We start from the raw sequence: 27,754 nt of genomic DNA, 5'->3' as shown, positions 1-27,754 counted from the left end.
CTCGCCCCTCTGGCACGGAAGGGACAACACAGCCCCTCCTGTGGGGGCAGAGCAAACAGATGTGGTCCTGTTCCCAAGGGGCAGGGCTGGGGCTACTGACTCCCGCCCTGGGCACGTACAGTTAGCCACACATGGGGGATGACCAGACAAACTGAAGCACAGCAAGCCGGGTCATTTATGCTGAGCCCTGGGCGTGGACACCGGCTCCCCCTGGCCTGCCTGGTCTGGGACAATTGGGATCTTCCCCACATGATCACTCTGCCCCCCAATACAGGGGGAGCTGAGGCTGTAGTGCAGGATGCTGTGGAAACCGCTCTCAGCTGCTGGCCACAGGTCTTTAACCCCTACTGCTCCACAGCCCAGGCCTGCTCCTCTCCGAGGGGCCCCGTCACTCCCAGTGGGCTTCAAGAAGGGGAGCGATCTGTGAGGACTGGGCTCTGCCCTGGGCTCGCCTCTCTCCCTGGTGACCCTGCTACTGGCTGGCCCATTGCCCTCTGCCGTGCCATTGGCAGCACCTGCTCACAGCTCTGCGGAGATGTGTCATTGCAGCTGGGCCTGCAGCATGACTGGTTTTCTGGCCTCGCTCTCCCTGGCTCCCGCTCAGCTGTGACCTCCATGGGGATCCCCCCGCCTGCCCCACCACTCCAGCAGCCCCTTCCTTGCCTGGGGCTAGACCTCCCAGCACTGGCAGGTCAGGGGGAGCCAGCCTCAGCTTTCAGTTACAAAAGCTAAGTTTCTAGCCCTCATAGTTGGGAGAAGAGCCTGAGCATGTGACCTGCGCGCCCCTCGACAGCAGCCAGAAGGCGAAGGGAAAGGACACAACGTGTATTATTTTGAAGCCAGGCTCATGATTTTTGAAGCCTGACTCATGCTTTGGGAACGTCTGGGATTAGCAATAGAGCTGTCTCCACTGCTGGGGAACAGGGGAGTCTGGGACAGGTTCTACTACCTCTGCGAGGGGGCTTCAAACTCTCTGGGCTCCCAGGGGACACAGACCCTGCAAATAACGACTCCAGCCGGCTGAGGGGCCACATTTCAACCCTCTGAGTGGCTGCTTTCCCCACTCCCCCCCACAACCTGGAAGGGGGAGGAAACCCTGCCACAGACCCACCCCCCAGGCCTGCAAGGTGGGGGGGTGAAGAATGCCAGGAGTGGCAGGAGGAGTAGAGGTGATGCCAGGGTGTGCAGAATTGATGGGGAGCTTGGGGCAGGACAGATATGGGAGCAGAACTGATGGGGAGCTGGGTGGCAGAATGGATGTGGGTGTGGAACTGATGGAGCTGGGAGGCAGGGCAGATGTGGGAGCAGAACTGATGGGGAACTGGGGCAGGACAGATGTGGGTGTAGAACTGACAGGGAGCTGGAGGTAGGACAGATGTGGGTGCAGAATTGATGGGGAGCTGGGGGGCACAGATGTGGGTGAAGAACTGACAGGGAGTTGGGGGCAGAATAGATGTGGGTGCAAAACTGCTGGGGTGGGGGGCAGAACAGATGTGGGTGCAGAACTGACAGGCAGCTGGGGGCAGGACAGATGAGGGTATAGAACTGACAGGGATCTGGGGGTGGGGGCAGAACAGCTGTGCTGTCTCTTTCATATCTCAAGTATCAGAGGGGTCACCGTGTTAGTCTGGATCTGTAAAAGCAGCAAAGAGTCCTGTGGCACCTTATAGACTAACAGATGGAGCATAAGCTTATGTAGGTGAATACCCACTTCGTCGGATACATCTGACGAAATGGGTATTCACCCACATAAGCTTATGCTCCAATTCGTCTGTTAGTCTATAAGGTGCCACAGGACTCTTTCATATCTGTAGAAAATGGCAGTCGCCTCCACTTTTTTCAGACCAGGTCCAGCCCCATGTAGCAGTGCTGAGCCCCAGCAGGAAGAGCTGTATGAAGGAATCCTGGCAAAACAAAGCAACCAAAGGAAACCCCTAACAGACAGACATGTAGGTGCAGTATGACCAACCCCAAACATTCAAAAACCAGGAGACCCCAGGCTGTTCCAGCCACTAAAGCAGACGTGGGCAAACTAGGGGCTGCGGGCCACATCCAGGCCATCAGACCTTTTAATCCAGCCCTGGAGCTCCCGCCAGACAGCGGGGTTGGGGGCTTTCCACGTGGCTCCCGGAAGCACTGGCATGCCCCCCCTCTGGCTCCTACACGTAGGGGCAGCCAGGAGGCTCCTCACACTTCCCCAGCCCCAAATGCCGCCCCCACAGCTCCCATTGGCTGGGAACCATGGCCAATGGGAGCTGCAGGGGCGGCGCCTGTGGACGGGGCAGCACACAAAGTCACCTGGCGGCGGCTCCGCATAGGAGCCGGAGTGGGGACATGCTCCTGCTTCTGGGAGCTGCTTGAGGTAAGTGCCACCCAGAGCCTGTACCCCTGAGTCCCACACCATGCCCCAATCCCCTGCCCCAGCTTGGAGCAGCCTCCTGCACCCTAAACCCCTCATTCCCAGCCCCAGCACAGAGCCTGCACCCCCAGCCAGAGCCCTCAAACCCTCCTGAACCCCAGTCCCCTGCCCCATCCCTGATCCCCCTCCCAGCCTCCGAACCCCTCGGTCCCAGTCCAGAGCACCTTCTTGCACCCCAAACCCCTCATCCCCAGCCCACACCCCAGAGCCCACACCGCCTCACACACACCCCAACCCCTTACCCCAGCCCGGAACCCCCTCCCACATCCTGAACTCCTTATTCCTGCCCCCCCCCCAGAGCCTGCACCCCCAGCTGGACCCCTCAGCCCCTGCACTCCAACCCCCAATTTTGTGAGCATTCATGGCCCGCCATACAATTTCCATACCCAGATGTGGCCCTTGGGCCAAAAAATTTGCCCACCCCTGCACTAAAGGGTGAACATGCTGCCTTCTCAGCTGGGGCTGAGTGGCGGCCCTGCAGCAGCTGGGGAGATAGGTCGGCAGGGCACGGCTGCTGGAGAAGCTGCAGAGCCAGGGAGAGCAAGGGCCTTCAGCAATGGGCCAGCAGGGAGGATCACACAGGGTGAGTCTGGGAAGCAGAGAGGCATTGTGGGAAGCAGGGTAGGATTGGGATTGGCTGCTTCCAGCTGTTCACACAGGGCCCCTGGATCGGAGCCCAGAGGACGGGGCAGGCCTGGGGTCCCTTTCCAGCCCCAGCCCAGGGGGTAGGAAAGCCTGTAGAGCAAAGGGGTCTGAACCCCAAGAAGTCAGTGACTGTTGACCCTGTCTTAGGGTTACCAGACCACTGGACTTTTTACTGCCCGAGGGGGAAAGACTATTAGCAATCTGGCTGGAGTCATAGTGAGGAGCTGCCAGACATAAGGCTAAACGGTGATTGGCTGAGCAAAGGGAAAACTGAGGCAGACTCAGCACTACACCTGCTTGACTGCGGGGCAGAGGCAGGTGAAAGCAGATGTATCTGTTTGAAGGCAGGAGTTGGAACATGCCCATCCTCAGGCTGGACACCTTCAGCTGCCGTTTCATCTACCACAATGAGGGGGTTGCCTCACTGAGGGTGCCTTGGCCAGCATCCGAGGTTGGTGCAAAGCCCCCATCCCACCCATTGCAGATGCTCAGCTGTTGGATAAGGCCCAGCCAATGCCAAGGCACTCCTTGACTTGCCCCATCAGACATGGTGTAACCATGCCTTAGTGGGTCATAACTGAGAATGCCAAATTCAGGACAAACTGCTGAGAAATAGGGCAAACACAACTCAAAATTGGTGGTTATTCTTTTATAAGATATACCAAACCAGCCACAAAAATAAACTCGTTTCACCACACTGGCTAACAAGAAAACATAAAGACAGTTTCCTTAGGCATTCCAGTTCTTATATCACCACCAAAAACACTGGATTCAGAGATGAGTGGTTCTTTACAACCCGTCTCATCAAATAATAGGTTCTTCTGATCCCAAAGGACCAGCCACACACCCAGGTCAATATATAACTTAGAGCTTACCCAATAATCATGCTGATGCCAATCCTTTAGCATCTAAAATCTAAAGGTTTATTTAGAAAGAAAGAAAGAAAGAAAGAAAGAAAGAAAGAAAGAAAGAAAGAAAGAAAGAAAGATGAGAGTTAAAATTGGTTAAAAGAATCAATTACATCCAGTAATGGCAAAGTTCTTGGTTCAGGCTTGTAGCAATGATGGTATAAACTGCTGGCTTAAGTCAAGTCTCTGGAGTACATCCACAGCTGTATAGGTCATTCAGTCCTTTGTTCAGAGCTTCAGTTTGTAGCAAAGTTCTTTCACAGGTAAGAAGCAGTATTGAAGACAAAATGGAGAAGATGCAGCTGCCTTTTATAGTCTCTTGCCATGCAGCCTGTGCGTCCTTTGTTTTAAACACAAGCTGCCCAGCACATGGCTTGGAAGCCTTAGAGTTCTCTCCATAGGCATGTCCCTGCATGCCTTGCTGAGTCACAAGGTGTATCTGCCTTCTCTCAATGGGTCAGTTGTATGGCTGATGGTCCTTAATGGGCCATCAAGAAGGCTAGGCAGTGCTGATGCCAAACTGTCTGGGGGTGTCACCCAGAAGCATAGCATAATTTTGAAATACAGACATACATACATATCTCTAACTCATAATACAAAGGTAATACAAACCTATAAACAAGATGATCATATCTGGAAAATTATAACATTTTTGCATATATCTTACATGGCATATCTGGCTGTGACCGGAGTCCCAGTGTGGGATAGCTATGGTTACTCAATTACTGTGAACTGCAAAGAATGGGCCAGACAATCCCCAAAAAGCTGGTGGAGATTCCAATACTTATAACTTCACATACAAACATGATACATGCATACAGATAGCATAATCATAACCAGCAAAACAACCTTTTCATAGACACCTCACTTGACAATCTTTGTACAATATTTGCTGCAAATATATAACAGTGGTTGCAACAATGATCTATATGGTCATATTTTAATCAGATAACATCACACATGGTGACGGGATGCAGCTGGAGACAGCTCTGCCCCTTGCCCCTGGAGGTGGTGCTGAAAGCCGCATGTCCTGAGCCACTCCATGCTAGTCCCCCTGGACCTCCTGCTGCCCCCAGCTATCGGATGCAGGCAATTGCTCTGCTGTAGATAAAGGCTTGAGAAGCAAGTCCATAAAGAAGGGGAGCTGTGTGGCATTGTGTCCAGTGCCTTTTGTGCTGGGCATGTGCTGTGGGAGCGATCTCCATCTGCTGCCCTCTTGGGCCACGGCAGAGCATCATTTTCAACATCAAACCACCCTTCAGCCCTTAACACTCCTGCCTCAGACTTTAATCCAGGCCTGTGAGGGCATGTATGTTGCTGCTCCCTGGCAACCTGCCCCCTTGGGTCTGCCATCTCGGCAGCCAGCACCAGCCTGGGCATCGGACCCACTCCAGCCCATGTGAATCCTTGTTAATAACTGCTTATGCCCCGGCTTCCCACTGGGCTTTGACCAAAGGGGGCTCCCTGCAGCGGTGGAACCTGGGTGTTTCTCCCCAACTCCCCCCCACACACACACAGCATGGTACAATCTATACAGCTGCCTCCCCCACTCTCCCAATGGCAGCTGCAGCCCCTTGAAAGGGATGTCTCCTGTGGTGAGGCACCATGGGCCTTTTGCCGCAAATTCTTTCTGTTGGTCTCATGCTGCATCTTTAATAATCATCTTTGGCCTGGTGATTAGGTAAAATAATAATCCCCAGCCTCAAATAATGAACTTCCAGGCCTGCTTCTACTGCATGGAGGTTCCATCAGGCCTCCTGGCTGCTGACGCTGCTAGTCGCAGATGTGGCCTTTCACCCCACTTTAGAAACAGGAATGACTCTGGGATGGAGCATCTGCCAAAGCAAGCCCTGTGCCCTCCATCCATCCCTGCCTCCGGGCCCAAGGTTGTGACTGTCGGTGACAGATTGCACAGCTCAGCTGCCTACTGCATGGCCGTTTGGCGTACTGCCCCACTTAAAGGGAGGCTCAGCTGGTCATTGGCCCAGAAGCCTGTTACCTGCAGCATGTCATGGGACCCTCACGGTCTGTAACAAACAAACCATAAACTAAACTGCAGACCCAGGACTGACACTGCCCTGCCTTCCCAGACCCAGCCAAGCGATCTGTGGACCCCACACTGCTCTGCACGAACTGTGGCTAGTTTCATCTGGGTGTTCGGATCTGACACTAGCTGAGTTTCACCCGGCTTTGGATTCAGTCACGGAAGCTCTGCACTGCTCCAAGTGAAATTGCTGCGGGCATCTAGCTGTGCAGCAGTGTGTAATTAACTCCCATGGAATTGAGGCAGGGAACTGAAGCTAATGCACCTGCTCCAGATGCGCTCCACACCTCAGGCATCCAGACCAACTGCCCTCCCAGCATGCTTTGGTAAAATAATGGAAAAACTGGTGACTGCGAGGGTAGCAACACACGTAATGAGAAATTAATGGAGCAAAGTCGGTTCAGAAGAGATAGGAGCACGACTGACCACATTGTGCAGATAGCGACAGGAGCACGGAAAGCTGGAGAAGTAAAGAATACCTGATAGTAACCTTCCTGCACTTTGAAAAAACCTGCGCTATGTTTTGGAGAGAGGCATTTTTATATAAAGTGGCATCCGTGGTGTAGGAGACAGAGGAAATTAAAGACTTAGAGCTGGCTTATGTTTGACTAAGGAAATCTCTGTGTTGTAAGGCAGGGCCCCGACTAGCAAGTAGAAGGAAGGCCTAGAAAATAATGAGTTATGCACCAGAAGAAAGGAAGCAGGGAGGACGTCTGGTTCAAAGGAGAACGAATGAAATAAGAGATGGTTTCTAAAAAAAAAGGTGTCTGACCAATAGTGGTGGCTGCAGATGGTTTTAAAAAAGACAAAAAGACTCTGTCTTAAAAAGCGCCAGCGGGGCCCTTCCCACCTCACACAGCAGCATTCTCTCCAAAATCAGGGCTTGCGTGACCCCAGGGGCTAGAGAAAAGCTGTTGCTCAGCTGGAAAAGACAGGAAGGAAAGGCCTTCTTGGGCGGAGAGGAGGCTGTAAATGTGCTCTGGGTTAGGACTGGAAATAAGAGTGAACTGTCTCAAGTTGATTTTTAGCTGAAGTCAGTAATTGGCAACGACATCACTTGTTTGGCAGGAGCGGCGGGAGCGCCCTAAAAGTGGGGGAGACACTGGTGCTAGAACCATGGTCCCGCCTCCCCGAACTGGCCCTTCCCCCCCATTGTTCGCCTTGTCAGCTGGTAAAAAGTGGGAGGGCATAGCCCTCCCACTTTTAAGAGCGATGGAGCCATGGCCTCCTGGCCCCCTCTGTTCTGGTTCCCCTGTTGTTTGGTAAAGGATCGACAAAGTAAACTTTTAAGGGCTCACTGCTAATCCCTGCCTGAGAGGTAGGACACTCTGGGTTTAGCCCATTTGTAAGTATCTTGATGAAATGCTTATCAATGCTTTGTTCCTGTTTGGATGTAGTAAATTACTTATTAGTTCAGCTTTTTAGACATGTTTAGAGTAATTGTATAAACACCATTTGGCCTTTGGATTTAATAAAGGGATTTCTGGTTAAACTGGTGCTGTGGTAAAACCCTGCATAAGTAATAATCATTCCAACATGAGGGTTTTATACGAAGAATGTACAGATGGAGAAGGGATTTCCTAAGCAAAAGAGTTATACAGGCCAGCTGGGGAAAGCTTTTTGCACCCTCTTTTGAATCTATTCTGTGACCATACTCCAAGGGGAGTGTGATTAGCCCCACCCTTTTTGTCATTGTGATAAATGACCTTCCAAAGGAGACACATACAGGAATAGGCATCTCATGATTCGCTGATGACTGTGCCACATGGATGAAATGCAGAAACCTTCAAAGTTCCATCAAAAGCAACAAGGATGCATTTCAGAGTACAGAACAGGGAAACAGATAGGGCTTCAAGTTCTCCACTGACAAAACTAAAGGAAAGTTCTTCACAGCACAGATGATTCAAAAGAGGTAAAATCTATCCATTTATCTACCATACATACATATATGATCAGCAGATAAGTATAGCAAAAAAGGACAAATTCTTAGATGAGATATTTGATAATAAGTGCACCTGCAGGGAATCTTACTGAAAATATTATAGATAAGTGCAAAGGAAGAATCAAGTTGCGTAAAAGTATCTCTAGAACCTCCTGGGGAGTGGATAAGAAAAGAGTGATAATGCTATACAGAGCGCTAACCCAACCTATAACTGAGTATGGCTGCTAGGCCCTTAGGTCAGCATGGAAAACAAACTTGAGAAAACTAGACTGTATCGAAGCACAGGCATTGCGTATAGCCTTCATCACTATGAAGGCTATGTGTGTACTGCAGATAGCAGCTAGAGAAATGTCTATCGCTCTTAGAATGAAGCTCCTAGAGTTCCCCTTTTGGCCCAGTGTACTAGGGAATATTGAAGATAACCCTAAGCTAATATACACCAACTGATGGGAATTAAGCGGAGGCCGGGCAGGACAAAAACTCAACATTCCTCATGTAAGTAGGGTAAAGAAGTGAATAAATCTCAATGAAAAGAAAGACTTAAAAGAAGCCGAAATCTATAGCTGTGGGAAAATACTCTTTCACTAGAACCCCTCTTTGCCTCCCCTCCCCGCCACCCTGCTCCAGAGAGAGACATGAAATTATAAATCAAATAAACAAAAGGAGAATAATGATAAATATACACAATATAAAAAACCAATATGTCTGTGATAAATTGGGATGCTTTTGCCAACTGTATACTCGTGGCTTCAAAGAGGAAGGAACAGGTAAAGTGGGAACAGCTTTCTGAGTGCCCACATTCAGGCACTAACTAACTTTATGTCTGTCTTTATGACTGAGCGTACAGGAATATTGCTGGCACTAACTTGGGCCTTAGATGTGCAGCCAGCTGCCCTGGCCATCCTGTCCAATTCCTTATCAGGGTGGTAGGCACCATACAATGGCAAGTCTGACTGCAGAAATGATACGCGGAATGAAATATTACTGCTAACAACCGAATTGGCCCAGTTGGCTGGCATGTGACCATAGTAATAACATGGATTCCAGAGCATGTAGAGATAGCTGGCAACAAATTGGCAGACTAAGAGGCAAAAAATGCCATTAAAAACATACAGTACAAGTTGACCTAGAGATCCCCTTAAGCAAACTGGAATTGACTTAATCAAAAATGAGCTAAGGAAGATATGGGAAGAATGTGGGCACATGAAACGGAGGGGAAAAAATTCTGTAAAGTACGCCCAAGGGTTGAAAATAGTGATATGATCCAAGGCCTGGAGAGGAAGAGGGAAGTGACTCTGTTCAGAATTTTAACAGGTCATTGTCAATTTAATAATAATCTATTGCTAATAAACAAAGGTAAGGATTGGCTATGCAAAACATGTTTGGTCCAGGAAACAATAGATCATCTCTTGTGGAATTGTAAAGCCTGTCGTAGTGAAAGGAGATATTTATATAGAAAACACAGAAGCCTTGGAGTAATAAAATTTTCTTTGCAGCACCGGTCCAGAATACATTAAAACCTGCCAAGAATGACCACTCATCAGAGTTAGCAAAAGTGGTCACTTGTAAGAGATGGTCTCTCTTCAAAGGTTTGCAGACTTCAGAGCTGGGCAGCCAGAGAGCGGAGTCTACTAGACGAGCACCCAGTTCTGAAGGCAGCACCGTGACAAGCTGCAGTAGCGAAGTAAGGGTGGAAATACCATACCATGACACCCTTACTTCTGCACTGCTGCTGGCAGCAGTGCTGTCTTTAGATCTGGGCACCCAGCAAGCAGCTGCTGCTTTCCAAGCATCCACCTCTGAAGGCAGAGCTGAGAGCAGCAGCTGCTGGCCAGGCACCCGGCTCTGAAGGGAGTAAGAAATGGTCACAGATGAGAGGCGGTTGCTCTTCAGAGTTTAATCACAGTCAAATGATAGGGGGAAAAGTTCCATGGCCTCTGCAAGTAGTCACTCCTGACAGGTGGTCTCTCTTCAGAGGTGGTCACTAAAGCATGTTTTACTGTACAAGTAAAAATGGGCCCCAATTTAAAAAGCTATTCTGCAGTTCTTTAAGAATACTGGGAAGAGTGACAGACTGTAAGTCATAACTATAGAGTCCAGTGAATGGTGGCCAGAGATTCAGGAAGTGAGTAACAGCACCACAAACCCACGAAGAAGATGTTGATGATGAAGAAGGGGGCTGCAGGGAGAGAGGTAGCAGGGAGTGGAGGCTGAGTGGGAGCAGAAAGTCTCCTGCATTGGGAGGAGGAAGCCTGCAAGACAGGATTAGAGCAAATTCCTGTGGCCGACCCTGACACAAAGGCCAGGAACCAGACCTAGTCTGGGGAGGAGCCCTGGCAGGTGTTGTTTGTCACAAAAATCCCAGAAAGAAGCTTGGGAGAGGCCTGAAGAAAGGCTAATGGTAGGAGGGTGTCCAGGAAAGCAGCTGCAAAGTGTCTTACGGAACAGACCTTGGCTGCTTGTCCTAGAGTCCCTGGACTGGAATCTGGTGTAGTGGGAGGGCCTGGGTTCCACTACTAGCAACTGCGAAGGTGGGATGAAGCCTCATGATATAAGGGGATAAGGATATTTGAAAGCCCTGCCACAAGAGGGTGCAAAAAACACAGGGCCCAGAGTTAGGTCTGAAGACCTATTGTTTGTTGGACTTTCTGTTCCCCTGGAGGGGGAGGCACTAAAATGTGACTTGGCTGCAGGGCTGAGTCGTGAGAAGAGTGGGAGAATTGCAAAATTCCACTCTCAGACAGGTAAGGGCACAGGACCAGACACCTGAAGGGGTGAACACAGAGACCAGGAGGGGACAGAGGTGTGAGCCAACCCCATGACTGTGACCCTTAGCTTGGACAATTCACCTAGCAGAAATCTAGTGCACCAGTGTGATGGGTTGGGTCACAGAAATCCCCTTGGGACTACCACCTGATGTGCTGAGACTACCTCTGAGCCCCATTTTCCCTAGCAGCTTGGGACTTCAGTACCCTGCCTTGTTGAGCCAGACACACTAGCCTGCTACAACACAGACCCAGGTCTGAACCACATCCTCCAAAAGCTGCAGGCTTAACTGAAAACAGCTTAAGAAGTGCTCCTGTCTCCAGCACCCAGATACCCAGTTCCCAATGGGGTCTAAATCTCAAATAAATCCATTTTACTCTGTATAAAGCTTATACAGGGTAAACTCATAAATTGTCCACCCTCTATAACACTGATAGAGAGAGATGCACAGCTGTTTGCTCCCCCCAGGAATTAATTGCTTACTCTGGGTTAATTAATAAAAATGATTTAATTAAATATAAAAAGTAGGATTTAAGTGGTTCCAAGTAGTAACAGACAGAACAAAGTAAATTACCAAGCAAAATAAAACAAAACCATGCAGGTCTAAGCCTAATACATTTAAGAAACTGAATACAGGTAAATCTCATGCTCAGGGATGCTCCAATAAGCTTCTTTCACAGACTAGACTCCTTTCTAGTCTGGGCCCAATCCTTTCCCCTGCTACAGTCCTTGTTCCAGCTCAGGTAGTAGCTAGGGGATTTCTCATGACTGTGGCCCCCTTTGTTCTGTTCTACCCCCTTTTATAGCTTTGGCACAAGGTGGGAACCTTTTGTCTCTCTGGGTCCCCACCCTTCCTTCTAAATGGAAAAGCACCAGGTTTAAGTTGGATTTCAGTACCAGGTGACATGGTCACATGTCCTGTGGGACCCCAAGCCTTCATTCTTCCCAGCCTGACTCACAGGAAGGCTTGCAAGTAAACAGAGCCATCTACAGTCAATTGTCCTGGTTGATGGGAGACATCAAGATTCTAAACCACCATTAATGGCCCACACTTTGCATAACTACAGTAGGACCTCAGGGTTATATTTCATATTCCTAGTTTCAGATACAAGAATGATACATTCATACAAATAGGATGAACACACTCAGTAGATTATAAGCTTTGTAATGATACCTTACAAGAGACCTTTTGCATGAAGCATATTCCAGTTACCTTATATTCACATGCATTAGCATATTTTCATAACATCCTATGGAGTGCAACGTCACACCCAGAACAAAGATTAGTTGCTTAAATTAATTTTGAAAGTGATTAAGATTTTGAATACCATACTAATGTCAGAATTTGCTTGTGACGCTGGCAGACCAGGGGCCAGTTCATGCCAAGGCTCTTAGGCCTCAATGAGCACTGACAAATGCATAGCTGGAGACCAGTCTGGTTCACCTGTGTGTTAGCGTTGTTAACTAGATGTTAAGTTGATAAGAACATGTTTAGTGTTTAGATCTTATGAGTAGCTTTTGTGCAACATCAAAGGACAAAGACTTTGTCGATTGACCACCCCATTCACATGAAGAGGAGACAGGCTCTGACGCTTGTCTGTCAGTTTGAACTCTGGGGGAAGGGAATAAAAATGCCTGAACAGAATAAACTTTATTGCTGTGCTGCTTGAACTCCGAGGGACAAAGGTTTCTAAGCATAAGCAAAGAGTTCTGAGCTTTTTACCTTGGGTTAGCCCTAAAGGACATATAAAGCATGTGTATTATAGCAGCTGCTATCATCTTTCAGAACCTGAGACTGTATCTTATTTGTGTGTGGATCTTCACCTTCTTTAACCTTGTAAATAACTCAGTTCTTTTCCAAGTTAATTAATCTTTAGTTAGTTTATTATAGGATTGGCTACAAGTGTTTAGTTTGGTAAGAGATCTTGGGTGCAATTGACCTGCTGGGGTAAGCAACTTGCCCTTTCAGACTGGGAGTAACTTGAATATTGTTCCGATTCTTGGCGTAAGAGACCATGTATCACAAAGGTAGGCTTGCCTGGAGGGCAAGATAAATTGGAGTGTCCAAGGGGACTGTCTGTGACTCCGTGTTAAGGCTGTTATAGTGCTTGAGTTCACATTTGTTACAGGGTTGGTGAAATTTAATTCTAGAACACACCACCAGTTTGGGGTTCATGCCCTGCTTTCTGACAATCTCCCCTGAGAGTGGCACTCAGGGTCTTGCGATGCTCCAGATAGTGGGATAATGCTCAACAGCTGTTTTAAAACAGATCATCGACTGAGTGCAAAGACGGAATTCACATTTAAACTGACCTCTTGTCACATCCCAATGGCCCCTCCCTCAGGGGGTCCCCTGGGAGAGGCAGATCAGCATCATATATTGCTAACGCTGTTGCAAGCTTCGCAAGGCATTTTGAAAAGGGTCAAAGGTGTGAGTGTGGAGTAGAAGATTCCTTTGCAGGCTGTGAGAGGCCAAAGGGGTAGGGAGGAAGACAGCAGAGAACAGGTTAACTCAATACTTCAGCTAGCTCAGTCCGAAGATAAGACACTGGCCCCAGTCCAAGGTCACGAAGCCTGACGAGAAGTATTCATATTCTGTAGCTGTATTCGTATCTTAGCCAACCCCAGCCAGCCATAAGTAAAGGAGAACTAAGCTGAGCAGGACTGCAGAGATTGCAAAAATGAACAAGACGGCAAAAGCCAGCAGAAGCGAGGGAAAACAAAGTTTTCCATCCCTGGAGCCGATGTGTTTTGGGAAAGCTGAGGAGGCCACAGAGACCCGGTTTGGACTGGTACAAAGAGCATGGGGAACAGAGGTTGCTGAACGAAACGCCCCCAAAAGAACCCAGGACTTAAAAAACCTTCTGAGAGCCAAGGCAAATCGGAGATCAACAGCGGACCGTGGACGACCTGTGCGCACAGGACAGAACTCCCGTCCACCCCTCCTCCTCTTCTTCTTACGTTACACCCAGGCCTAGCCAGCCTTGGGTAGTGCATGTGTGAGTATGAAAGTGGGTTAGGGCTTGGGGCACTAACGCTTTCTTCCTTCCTCTGAGTGATGGGGGAAGCGCCCCCCCCCAGCACTCTCCGCTGTTATTTTATTATTTTATCAATAAAGCTTTAAAATTTAGACACTTGGTGTGTTCCGTCATCTCCTCCCCTATGTGGCCTCAGCCTGATCACCTGATGCCTCAGGCAGATTGGTAACAGAAATCTGTCACACGCTCGCAGGGGCCTGTCAATGGGAAGAGGAGAATTTTCCCCAAACGCTGACATTCATCAGACGGATTGTTGGTAAACTAGGATGCTTTAAGAAAAGTGTGTTCAGCACTATCAGGGAGTTCTGCTAATGCTCCTTGCCGGATCAGAGAGAGGGATGCGTCAGTTTCAGGGCGTGCCTGCACTCCTGCTTTACCCATGTCCCAAGTCCCCTGCTGGGAAGGAAGAGCATGGATCTTTAGGGTATGGAGAGTGGCAGCAGAGTGGGAGGACAGCGGAAAAGGGAGGAAGGGGGACAGCAGGGAGAAAAGGAGTATGGGCCATGGCAGTGAAGAAAGGGTGATGGGTTAGCAGTGGAGTGGGGGGATTTCACTCCTTCTACAGACCTTAAAAGTTTTATTGGCCTTCCTGTAAGACTTTGGAAGCTCACTGGGACTTCCACAACAAGGCTTGGGTGCTTCTGGGGGCCCCCTGCCCACTCTTCACACCAGTGTCACAGCAGGGTCCTTCTCAACCCCTCGCCGCTAGAAGCTGATCCCCATGAGTCTAGACAGTCCTATTGTGCTTAGGTGCATGGCTGATGATCCAATGAGCTCATTCAGGAGGAACACGTCTCCACAGGCTGGTGGGGTAGAGGGGTTGACCTGGTCCTGAAGAGCATCCGCCAGCTCTGTGCCACAAAGGCCCCTTGACAATGGATCCCCTGTTCTTTGCAAACAACGTTCGTCTCAGACCTGAAAAACTCACTATGTCAAATCCACCGCATACAGGGAATGGCCCAGCAAGGGTAACAACTCAGGTCTCTACTGAACACTTGCAGCTTATGGATGTTCATAATCCTGGTGTGATGTGTGTATGGGTGATATTTAAGGTCTTTTAAGGAATAATGTAACTATATTGAAATTATGCCCCGATGGTCTTAAGGTTAAAAGGGGTCATCAAGCAGTAATATTACTCGGTGACAGTCTATTCATGCAGAGGACGTGGCCACCCCTCCCTGGTCAGCCAGCACTGTAATGCCAGGCTCAGTTGTCTGGCAATGCTCCATCCCAGAACCATCAATGAAAAACCATCAAAGACAACTGCAAACAATCAAAACCCTTGGAGGTCAAAAAGGAATATTACAACCAGGGTGACCAGATGTCCTGATTTTATCGGGACAGTCCTGATATTAGGTGCTTTGTCTTATATTTGCCTATTACCCTCTACCCGCATCCCAATTCTTCACACTTTCTATCTGGTCACCCTAATTACAACAGACGGGGGTGGCCCTATAGATAAAGACAAAAGACTGCTTCAGTACAACTAGGTTTGGCAGGATTCGGTTTTAATCACTATCTGTCAGTAAAGGGCAGTTTCAGCTGACCCACTGAAATCAACGCAAAAAATATCAATGGGTGACAGTGCACCTGCAGGGATCAGGCACACCGGCCCATGGCAGTGCAGGGAGCCCTCTGCAGCCCTGCTGTCACATGCCAGCCAACTGGGACCTCTCAGCAGCCAGGAATGGGGGAGCATCCCCAGACAGGAACTGTTCAGCAGTGGGGTGGCCTTTCCCCTGGCAAGGGGCTTGATCTCCTGCTTTCAGCCCTAGCTGGGGGTCTCTGCTCCACAGAGCCAGGGCCACAGCCTCCCCAACACCTTGTGCCCCATATCCTGGGCCCCTTGGTTGCACAGGGCCTGCAGCCCTGCTGTCAGCACTGCCCTAACCCCAACCCCACAGTGTAAAAATCAAAATAACTACAGAGAAAAAAAATCTTTAAATGAAAAATTGATAAAAAGTGTCAGATTTAGAAAAAAATAAAAATTGAATTCTGCCAAGCCCTCTGAATCTGTTCACTGAGGAGCCGTCACGTGGCGCAGGGGTGTTTCATGAAAGTTTGGATTCTGGTTCCTGAGAAGTCAGCCATCTTTGCAACAGATTGAACTGGGAGGCGGGGGCAGAGAACCTACTGTACTAGCTAGGAAAGGGATCTATTAATAAGTGTAGGCCAGAGTACTCAATCTTTGATGTTGTTTTATATTGTGACCAGTTGTTCCATCAATATCTCTTGTCTCTAATTGAATCTCCATTCTCTCTTAAATAAACCTTCTCTCGTTTTTAGGACTGTCGATTAATCGCAGTTAACTCACGCAATTATCTCAAAAAAATTAATTGCGATTAAAAAAATTAATCACAATTAATCACAGTTTTAATGGCACTGTTAAACTTTAGAATACCAATTGAAATTTATTAAATATTTTTGAATTTTTTCTGCATTTTCAAATATATTGATTTCAATTACAACACAGAATACAAAGTGTACAGTGCTCACTTTATATTATTTTTTATTACAAATATTTGCACTGAAAAAATGATAAACAAAAGAAATACTATTTTTCAATTCACCTTGCACAAGTACTGTAGTGTGATTTCTTTATCATGAAAGCGCAACTTATGAATGTAGATTTTGTTTGTTACATAACTACATTCAAAAACAAAACAATGTAAAACTTTAGAGCCTACAAGTCCACTCAGTCCTACTTCTTGTTCAGCCAATGGCTAAGACAAACAAGTTTGTATTTACGGGAGATAATGCTGCCTGCTTCTTATTTACAATGTCACCTGAAAGTGAGAACAGGTGTTCGCATGGCACTTTTGTAGACGGCATTGCGTGCCAGATATAAAAATATTATTAAAGCTAAGGTTAAAAAATTATATAATACATAGGTTGAGAAAAGAGTGTCTGTACATATGGGTATAGTGCTTAGATTATCCACAAATACAAAGTTTGTTTTAAAAGTCATAAGCTACATATAGTGCTTAATCAGCAATAACCCAAATTTGGGTGAATATATTTAAGAATACAATTTAGATATGAGCATCCAAGTATTTGAGTACATCACTCATGAAAAGTTATACAGAGAGTTGGTTGTGGAAAGCAAATATGTCAGAGTGAAGATTGTCCCTCAGTAATTGAGAATTAGGTTGGTTGTCCATTTTGAAAATACAATTCACAAGGAAAGTATTTCCGTTACCTTCCCAACTGTGCTTCTCATCGGCACTTCAGCTAATCGCTCCTGGTATTACTGATGTCTGGTGATGTGTTCTATGTAGATGTCCTTGGACCACCTGATGGCATCGAAGCATAAATTGCCGCATCAGCCAAGCGTAGTGCTAACCGATTCCGCATTCTCTCAACACTCACTTGTCACTGGGGTCCCATGTGCCCAGGGCTCCAACGATCAGCACGTGTGTCTGAACCTGGTAACCCTTAGCTCTCAAAGTTTCGACCAGACGGACGTATTTCTCCACCTTTTGAGCTTGGGCATCGCGGAAGGCCGGAGTCCTGTTCTCGAAGGGCACTGTGACATCCACCATCATGATCTTATTCTGGTCCTCGTTGGTGATGATGATGTCCGATCGCAGTTGGCTGTCGGTTCCAGGGATGGCAGAGTTCACAGCCACCTTCCCTACAGGTGACGGGATGGCTCTGACTAGGTGATCTTGGATGGCGTTGTGTCGCAGCTGCCAGGCTCTGGAATGGGGCTTGCAGCAACACAGGACATGGGGTAGCGTCTCGTTGGCAAAGCTGCACTTCCTGCATCACTTGTCCAGATTTCCATGGTGGATGGCTCCGTTCAGCAGAACACAGTTGAGCCTGGCTCTGTGGATGAACCTCCAGTCAGCAAATCAGGTGAAGCTGCGCCCGGGGAGGAAGTGGTTGCTGGCAACCCACTTGCACGTCACCTTGAATGCCTTGTCCTAGTCCGGCTTCCGTTTCAGGTTTTCCACATATTGGCATCCTTCAGGGTCCTCTCCAGCATGGTTCTAACTCTCAGAGTGACAACTGTATGCTCTGCATCCTTTACCAATGGTACCAGGACTCCCAGCTACTGGCGTTCCTCGCACCACATCCAGCACCAGCCTACACACATCTCCAATGATCGAGTAGCATTGCGGGCATGAGTCCAGAGCGAAGCAAAGTCTCCTCCGTCTCTTCCAAATTCGGCTTCCAGTGAGCCACTCAGGTAGGTGGTGACATCTTGGTTGGAGGGGTCCTTGTGATTCGCTTCTTGATGACATCCTGCATAGCACTTTCACATTACACACTTCACCTCTCTACAAAGGTAAAAGGACTGTAAGCTGTCTAAAATCTTACCTGCCATATGGGGCCACAACAGTGGTACCCCTAACTCACCCAGCAATATCGTCACTCTATCCAGCTACACACTCAGCCCGGCAGAAGAGTCTGTCCTATCTCGGGGACTCTCTTTCTGCCCCGCCATCCCACAAACATGATACAGTTCTGAGGTGATCTGGAAGCCTACTTTTGCTGTCTCTGACTCAAAGAATACTTTCAAGATAACACTGAACAGCACACAAACACTGAACAAACACAGATACCCTCCCACCAACAGCACAAGAAGAAGAACTCCACATAGACTCCTCCTAAGGGTCGAAATGACAGCTTAGACCTATACATAGGATGCTTCCGCTGACGTGCACAGGCAGAAATTGTGGAAAAACAACATTGCTTGCCTCATAACCTAAGTCGTGCAGAACACAATGCCATCCACCATTTCAGAAACAACCCTGACATTATAATCAAAGAGGCTGATAAAGGAGGTGCTGTTGTCATCATGAACAGGTCTGACTACCAAAAGGAGACTGCCAGACAACTCTCCAATACCAAATTCTACAGGCCACTTTCCTCAGATCCCACTGAGGAATACGCTAAGAAACTGCACCATCTACTCAGGACACTCCCTACACTAACACAGGAACAAATCAACATACCCTTACAGCCCCGACCGGGGTTATTCTATCTACTACCCAAGATCCACAAACACAGAAATCCTGGATGCCCCATCATCTCGGGCATTGGCACTCTCACTGAAGGACTGTCTGGATATGTGGACTCTCTACTCAGACCCTACGCCACCAGCTATCTCCGTGACACCACTGATTTCCTGAGAAAACTACAATGCATTGGTGATCTTCCAGAAAACACCATCTTAGCCACCATGGATGTAGAGGCTCTCTACACAAACATTCCACACACAGATGGAATACAAGCTGTCAGGAACAGTATCCCTGATGATGCCACAGCACAACTGGTTGCTGAGCTCTGTGACTTTATCCTCAAGCACAATTATTTCAAATTTGGTGACAATATATACCTCCAGACCAGTGGCACTGCTATGGGCACCCGCATGGCCCCACAATATGCCAACATTTTTATGGCTGACCTGGAACAACGCTTCCTCAGCTCTCGTCCACTCACACCCCTTCTCTACCTACACTACATTGATGACATCTTCATCATCTGGACCCATGGAAAGGAAACCCTGGAAGAATTCCACCACCATTTCAATAGCTTCCACCCCACCATCAACCTCAGCCTGGACCAATCTACACAGGAGGTCCACTTCCTAGACACCACGGTGCAAATAAGTGACGGTCACATTAACACAACCCTATACTGAAAACCCACCGACCGCTGTGCCTACCTTCATACCTACAGCTTCCATCCCGGACACACCACACGATCCATTGTCTACAGCCAAGCGCTGAGGTACAACCGCATTTGCTCCAACCCCTCAGACAGAGACCAACACCTACAAGATCTTCACAAAGCATTCTCAAAACTACGATACCCACATGAGGAAATAAGGAAACATATCAACAGAGCCAGACGTGTACCCAGAAGCCTCCTGCTGAAAGACAAGCCCAAGAAAGAAACCAACAGAACTCCACTGGCCATCACATACAGTCCTCAGCTAAAACCTCTCCGGCGCATCATCAGTGATCTACAACCCATCCTGGACAACGATCCCTCACTTTCACAGGCCTTGGGAGGCAGGCCAGTCCTCGCTCACAGACAACCCGCCAACCTGAAGCCTATTCTCACCAGCAACTACACACCGCACCATAGTAACTCTAACTCAGGAACCAATCCATGCAACAAACCTCGATGCCAACTCTTCCCACATATCTACACCAGCGACATCATCACAGGACCTAACCAGATCAGCCTCACCATCACCTGTTCACTCACCTGCACGTCCACCAATGTAATATACACCACCATGTGCCAGCAATGCCCCTCTGCTATGTACATTGGCCAAACTGGACAGTCCCTACGTAAAAGGATAAATGGACACAAATCAGATATTAGGAATGGCAATATACAAAAACCTGTAGGAGAACATTTCAACCTCCCTGGACACACAATAGCAGATTTAAAGGTAGCCATCCTGCAGCAAAAAAACTTCAGCACCAAACTTCAAAGAGAAACTGCCGAGCTTCAGTTCATTTGCAAATTTGACACCATCAGCTCAGGATTAAACAAAGACTGTCAATGGCTCGCCAGCTACAAAAGCAGTTTCTCCTCCCTTGGTGTTCACACCTCAACTGCTAGAAGGGGGCCTCATCCTCCCTGACTGAACAAACCTCGTTATCCCTAGCCTGATTCTTGCTTGCATAATTATATCTGCCTCTGGAAATTTCCACTACATGCATCTGACGAAGTGGGTATTCACCCACAAAAGCTTATGCTCTAATACGTCTGTTAGTCTATAAAGTAACACAGGACTCTGCCACTTTCTGTGATGTTCCTCACCATGGCATCCGGGAACGTCAGAAGACTGAAGGCATGAGTGATCACCTCACAAAGATCACCCATACGAGGGACATTGGTGCCACCCTGTCTGTGCAAGATGTACACCAGTTCATTGCTGGCTCTCTGGGGAAGAAACATCCACTTCTTCACTAGCTGCCTGATGGTGTTGTCTGCCTTGTTAAGAGGTATATAGCTACATCACTACACCCAAGGGTTAAGAATCTGAAGTGCCTTCCAAAATCTGAAGGGACAAGGTGTGGAGAATGCTTTCAGAAGCCTTAAAAGAACAACACTCTGATGCGGAAACTACAGAACCTGAACCACCAAAAAAGAAAATCAACCTTCTGCTGGTGACATCTGACTCAGATGATGAAAACGAACATGCGTCAATCTGCAGTGCTTTGGATCATTATCAAGCAGAATGCGTCATTACCATGGACGCATGTCCTCTGGAATGGTGGTTGAAGCATGAAGGGACATATGAATCTTCAGCGCATCTGGCACATAAATATCTTGCAGCACCAGCTACAACAATGCCATGCGAACAACTGTTCTCACTTTCAGGTGACACTGCAAACAAGAAGTGGGCAGCATTATCTCCTGCAAATGTAAACAAGCTTGTTTGTCTCAGAGACTGGCTGAACAGGAAGTAGGACTGAGTGAACTTATAGCCTATAAAGTTTTACATTGTTTTGTTTTTGAGGGCAGTCATTTTTTGTACATAATTCTACATTTGTAAGTTCAACTTTCATGATAAAGAAACTGCACTACAGTACTTGTATGAGGTGAATTGAAAAATACTATTTATCTTTTTTTACAGCGCAAATATTGGTCATAAAAATAATATAAAGTGAGCACTGTACACTTTGTATTGTGTTGTAATTGAAATCAATATATCTGAAAATGTAGAAAACATCCAAAAATATTTAAATAAATGATATTCTCTTATTGTTTAACAGTGCGATTAATTACGATTATTTTTTTTAATCGCTTGACAGCCCTACTTGTTTTATTATAAGTCCTCACAAGTGCTGTGTGAGGAATGGTGGTTTAAGGTAACACTGGTAAACTGGGGTTCACTCCACCTTTGGGGCAGAGGATGTGCTATTTCTGTGAGCAGCCAGCATCAGGGGCTGGATATCCCAGGGGAATGATTCAATGGGACTTGGATTCACCTATTGTTATTCTGCAAGGAATAGTTCAGATGAGAGTGCTTGTGTGGCTGAAAGGCTGGTGGTCTTTGGGTGCTAACACCCAACTCAATGGGCCAGTCTACCTCTCGCTAGAGGGATGGGGTAACAATGTGACACAGTTGAGGGTACCACAAGGCTCCTCTGGGTAAGGCTATTGGGGAATGGAGGATGTGATCAGGAAGAAGGTGGTGGATGGAGTGGAAGAGGCCTTGAGACCTGGCCAGGAGAGGGTGACTGTTGCCCTTGGTGGGGGCTGTTTCAGGGGAGCCGAACTGTAGGGGCCTTGGAGAGGAGCAGAGCAGACAACATGTACAGAGAGGAGGAGGAGGCAGGTGGGACGGTTGTAGTAGTCAAGGGAATAGAGAGGCGGGATTGAGAAAGCCAATGGCATGAGCAAATGCCAAGGAGGAAGATGCTCATGGGGAGAGATTGGCAGAGGCTGCGGAAGGGAAGGGCCAGCAGGGTGTAGTGGAGGTTCAGAGCAGGCTGTGGGCTGGCTCCTCTTGTGAAGGTGGTGGTGGGTTTTTGAGGCGAAGGCTGGAAGGTCAAACACAGTGATTGCTCTGTTCAATTACTCACCCACAGGTGATATGGTGGCGGTGCTGGGGGTGATACTGAGTGGGGCCAGGTCTGTAAGGGGGACAGCATCTGGGACTGGGTGTCACTGCTAGGCAGGGGGTTGCTGAGGTCCACGTGCCTCTGCAAAGGGGCTGGGTGTAACTGGCAGGGAGGGGAAGGGGGGTTGGGGCACCTCTGGACAGGGGATTCCTGGGGCCAGGGTGGCTCTGCAGGGGGACTGGATGTCAGTGCCAGACAGAGGGCTGGTGGGGTCAGGGTGTCTCTGGACAGGCCAGGGGCTGGGTGTTACTGGCAGGTGGGGGTTGCTGGGGCAGAGGTGTCACTGGCAGGTGGGGGTTGCTGGGGCAGAGGTGTCACTGCAGGGGGGTATCAGTGGGAAGCAGGAGGTTGCTGGGGTGTATCCGCAGGGGGCTGGGCATCACTGGAAAGCAGTGGTTTGCCAGGGCTGCGGAGTCACTGCAGGAGGGTGGCAGGGGGTTCGGGACTGCCTCTTTATGGGGGAGGCGGTATCATTGGCAGGCTGGGGCATCGCTGCAGGTAGGTGTCAGGAGGAGGCAGGGGTTGGGGCTGTCTCTATATGGGGGCGGAGGTATCATTGGCAGGCGGGGGGTGTATGTGGGAGGCAGGGGGGTCGGGGCTGTCTCTATATGGGGTTGGGGGTGTCAGTAGGAGGTGGTGGTTGCTCTGGCGAGGCTGTCACAGCAGGGGGGTGTCAGTGGCGGGGGGGATCGGGGCTGGCTCTATATGGGTGTCAGTGGCAGGTCGTGGTTGCAGGGGTGGGGGTGTCTGTGGAGGGGGGGATCGGGGCTGTCTCTGTATGGGGTTGGGGGTGTCATAGGAGGTGGTGGTTGCTGGGGCGGGGGTGTCACAGCAGGGGGGGTTGGGGCTGTCTCTATATGGGTGTCAGTAGGAGGTGGGGGTTGCTCTGGCGGGGGTGTCACAGCAGGGGGGTGTCAGTGGCGGGGGGGATCGGGGCTGTCTGTATATGGGGTTGGGGGTGTCATAGGAGGTGGGGGTTGCTCTGGCGGGGGTGTCACAGCAGGGGGGTGTCAGTGGCGGGGGGATCGGGGCTGTCTCTATATGAGGGCGGGGGCTGGGGTGTCAAGGCACGCGGGGCTGGCAGTAGCCGGGTGTCCCGGCCGCAGCAGCGGGGCGGGGGCCCGGGCAGGGCGGAGCGAGGCTGAAGGTCGCGGGGAGGCGGCGCTCGGCTGGTTGCGGCCGGTGCTGCGCTGGCGGCGGCTGGGCGCGGAGCCGGCGGGATGGCGGCGGCGGCGCTGGACCTGGAGAAGCTGCGGATGGCGGGGGCCGGTATGGCCCTGGCGGTGCTCACCAGCGGGGGGGACGCGCAAGGTGAGCCCCCCACTCCCCGCACCCCGGCCCCCCTTCCATCCCTGCATGGGGGGGCTGCCTGCAGCCCGCCCCCACAAGCCTCCTCCCCTCGCCGGGGGCTGCTCCGGGCCCCCCAATCCGCCCCCCCCCCGTCCCTGGGGGCTGCACGGGCTCCTCTCGGGCTCGCTCTTCGCCCCCTCCGAGGGGGACTGAGGGTCTCGGGTCGCACGTGCCCAAAGCGGAGTCACGTGTGTGCTGTTGGTGAACGTGCCTCCAGTCATGGCGACCGGCCTGAGCAATAGATCCCAGAGGCGGGGTTCCGGCCTCTCAGCACCCTCGCGGCGGGGCGGGCGCCACTGCTAATCGCCCCGGAGCCCTCGATGGTCGGGGGGGCAGCCCTGAGAGGTCCATCGCGGAGCGCGCGTGGTGGCCAGACATCGCCAGCCGATCCCTGAGCCCTTCTCAGCCCAGGTGGCCTGGCAGTGCCTGGGCCCTAGAGGGTGGAGGGGGACATGCCGGGGGCCCTGCCTGGGCAGAGGGCCTGGCCAGTGGCATAGAGGTCAGGGCGATGCAGGGGAGCCAGGTGGGGATCCCCTCTCGCCCTGACACCCACAGGTGCAGCACCCAGGCCTCTCGCGTGCCAGGCCTTGCCTGTCGCTATGGTGCCCTGTGCTCAGTCACACGGCCTGTGCACCTGGAGCTGTGAGCGCTCAGCACCTCTGAGAGCCAGGCCCCAATGACCCTCAGCTCTGCCATGAGGGGCACAAACCCAGCAGGGTGAAATGTATGGGGCATGTTGCCCCGCTGCCCCCAGCGGCTGTGCCTACTGTCTGGCTGTGGCCTGCCTGTTGGTCTAGTGGCCGCTGTGAGGTTACCCTGCCCTACCCGCTTCTTTTACATAGTTGCCAAGTGTGTGAGCCAGACCAGATGGGGGCCCAGGAGTGACCTGCAGTGAAACTGACTAGGGATTGGAAATAAAGGGAACAGTCTACAACTGTCCCTACCAGGAGATCAGTGTATTACCACTTTATGGCACAGTTATTGAATCTGTGATTAGGGTGATGGTAATACTGGATGTTTACACTGATAGCAGAGATTTCAGAGTAATGAAAAATCTGCTCAGCTACAGTCAGGATGTAAAGAAACGGATTTACTATATTGTATCTTTTTTGTTTTAAAATGTAATCTTCAGGAGCATTTGGCATCTTAAATGGTTATTTCTTTTTTTTAATCAGTTCATCTTTCATATGGGTAAAAAAAATCAGGGCACTAATATGCCACTTGCTGCCATCACATTGTCCACTCTGCTTGTGTGAGCTACACCTTTCCCGTGTCTGTCTGGTGTATTTCAATTGTCGGCTCTTCGGTACAGGGACTGTCTAGTATTCTGTTTGTACAGTGCCTAGTACAATGAAACCCTGGTCTTGGTTAGTCCTTAGGCACTACTGTAATAAACCATGATTAATAATAATAAGCACTGAAACATCAAGAAATGGCAAGAGTGCATCTAAACTATACCCCTTATAAGAGCCTATAATGATATGAGCACAGGGTGCTGTTCTTATTAAGGCATGGATTCTTTTGATTTAAACATTGCTTAACATAGCAGCAAGGGCATGGTGGATTCTGCAGCCTGCCACTGTCTGCTCTGACCTCTGCAGTCCAATGCCCACCTTTCAAAATGAAGAATGAGCTTTAGTGTCTGCATCTGCCCCCTGCACCCTCATGTAATAACAGCAGCTGCTCCACGCACGCTATTTCTAAAATAAGGGGAATATTAGAGTGCCAATTCCATCTTCACAACCGCAGCCCTGTGAGCAGTAAAGCAGTTTAAAATAAAGATCTAGAACCGATTTTATAATGGTGAGAGTATCATTTATATTTTCATTCTTACACTCCAAAGGGGCGGAACCAGCTGTGCCCAGGCATTCCAGAAATTTCAACTTGAGACAGAGAGCAGTTCTGGAAAACTTGAGCCTGAAAGGTGAAAGTTTTGGAAAACTATCAGCAACTGAAAACATGGGGTTATATACAAATACTTTTGTATCTTTTCCCCTTGTTTTCAGTTGACACCTCCCTCCATAGTCTGTTGCCGTTGAGTAATCTGTCTAATTTAGATTGTTAAACTTTATGGCAAAGCTTTTGTCTTGTCACTTGTCTAAAACTGCCATCCACACCAGCAGTGCTATATAGATCGTCATAATACTCCTAGTTATGTGCCCTTGAGAAAAAAACTCAAACAATTCCTCTTTCCTTATTTGTTTACATCCTTCAAATACTTGTAGTTATCATGTTGCCCCATTAGCAGTCATTTGGCAAAGTTCTGTACGCTTAGATCTCCTAATCTGGCCTTAATTCCTAATTTCTTGGCTTCTTTGTGCCTCAATTTCTGAATCCTACTGTTGCAGTAAAATTTATTTGCATGCAATATGAACATGTTGAGCACGATGGGCTAGATCTTTAACCTGTGTAAATCAGTATAGATCCCTTGATTTCAATGAAGTTATGTGGATTTACACAAGCTGAGGATCTGACTCAGCATGTTTATTGTATAGATCATGCACCCCGTACTATTATAAATATCACAACCCCTTTTTATATTCCTCTTCTTCCCTAGTGGAAATGGCAGCGATAAGTTGGAAAACAGAGGTCTGGTGGTGCCTAAATTAACCTCGCTAAGCTTTGTTTTAAGGTGTTGGACTAATGAAACCAGGGAAGGAGGAGCCTGCCTGCCTGATAGAAAATACCCCATTTCCCCAAATATCAATTCAGGGAAGCACTTAAGCACATGCTTAAAGTTAGGTTTATGAGCATGTGCTAAAATGCTTTCCTGAATCGGGGCCCTAGAGATCAGCCCAGCACTTACTGATATCCTGCCAATGCATTTTCTTGCCGATCCACATGGCTGGGATTACTGTATTTTTCCTCTGCGCAGTTTCATTCTCAGACATAGGATAAACTTGTAGACAGCTTGTTTAAGCCTCATGTGCGTTAGTTTGTTTTATATGCTGCAGTCCAAGGATTAGCTAGAAAGCCAACATTAGATTCTGCTGAGTGCTGGAATTCTGGGAGTGGCTGTGCCCTGAAGGAGATCTTTCTAGCCTGTAGACAAGTGCTTGCACAATCTGTTCTTGCAACTTCACTCCTACTTCATTGATGTTTGTCTGGCAGGGCAAAGAGCATGTTAATGATGACAGGCACTGCTCTGATTTCAGAATCAAAGGCTGGGAGTAGACTGGGGCATTTCTTACTGTTAGGTCAATTTAAGGATAAACTATAGAAATGATCTTATTTTGTATGTTTAAAGGCTCCATCAGTCTTTTGTAAATTTTCGAAGGAGCAGTAAGTATAGTACATAGCTGTAATTACGCACAGTGGATCCAGTCCTGCAAACACTAGCTCACGAAAGCTTATGCTGAAATAAATTGGTTAGTCTCTAAGGTGCCACAAGTACTCCTTTTCTTTTTGCGAATACAGACTAACACGGCTGCTACTCTGAAACCTAGCAGGTGAGAGTAACTCAACTCACATGAATAGCCTCAGAGAAGTTAATAGACACAGTAAAGCTACTTACGTGTGTAAGTGTTTGCGAGATCTGGCCCAGTGTAACTAGGCTGGTGGTTTTCAACCTGTGGTCCACGTACCTCTCGGGATCTGCAGACCATGTCTAAGATTTCCAAAGGGGTCTGCACCTCCATTTGAAAATTTTTAGGGGTCCGCAAATGAAAAGAGGTTGAAAACCACCGCTCTAGAGTTTTCATTTTAACAAGACCTGAGAACAGCTAGGCACTGGCAGGTGACAAGTTGTTATTGCTACTCCTGATTGGTTGAGAACTGCACTTATGCTGTTTACCCTCTTTCCCCCCACCCTAATCCATTAGTTTGTCTGTCTCATTCACCTAGATCAGGGGTGGGCAAAGTTTTTGGCCCGAGGGCCACATCTGGGTGGGGAAATTGCTTGCAGGGCCAGGGTAGGGGGTTAGGGTGTGGGGGATGGGAGGGGGGGTGGTGTGCAGGAAGAGGCTTAGGGAAAGGGGTTGAGGCAGAGGAGGGGTGCGGGCTGTATGAGGGGACTCAGGGCAGGGGGTTGGGGTGCAGGTGGGGT

At 49.0% G+C, this 27,754-nt stretch overlaps 1 protein-coding gene across 2 annotated transcripts in view; it reads left to right on the top strand.

The window, feature by feature from the left end:
* The first annotated feature begins 23,524 nt into the window (after nt 1-23,524).
* The window catches only part of PFKL (phosphofructokinase, liver type), a 35,774-nt gene continuing 31,544 nt past the window's right edge, over nt 23,525-27,754 (top strand). The window contains exon 1 of one of the 2 annotated variants that reach the window (XM_077826257.1): nt 23,525-23,670. In XM_077826257.1, the coding sequence (XP_077682383.1) occupies nt 23,580-23,670 (91 nt within the window). In that variant the 5' untranslated portion in view covers nt 23,525-23,579. Of the gene's footprint in view, nt 23,671-23,971; nt 24,121-27,754 lie in introns of those variants that run through there. The other variant, XM_077826258.1, reaches the window with a different exon arrangement.

The sequence above is a fragment of the Eretmochelys imbricata genome, chromosome 9 (assembly GCF_965152235.1).
Source record: "Eretmochelys imbricata isolate rEreImb1 chromosome 9, rEreImb1.hap1, whole genome shotgun sequence".
Lineage (NCBI taxonomy): Eukaryota > Metazoa > Chordata > Testudines > Cheloniidae > Eretmochelys > Eretmochelys imbricata.
This window is presented reverse-complemented; position numbering and strand designations above follow the sequence as displayed.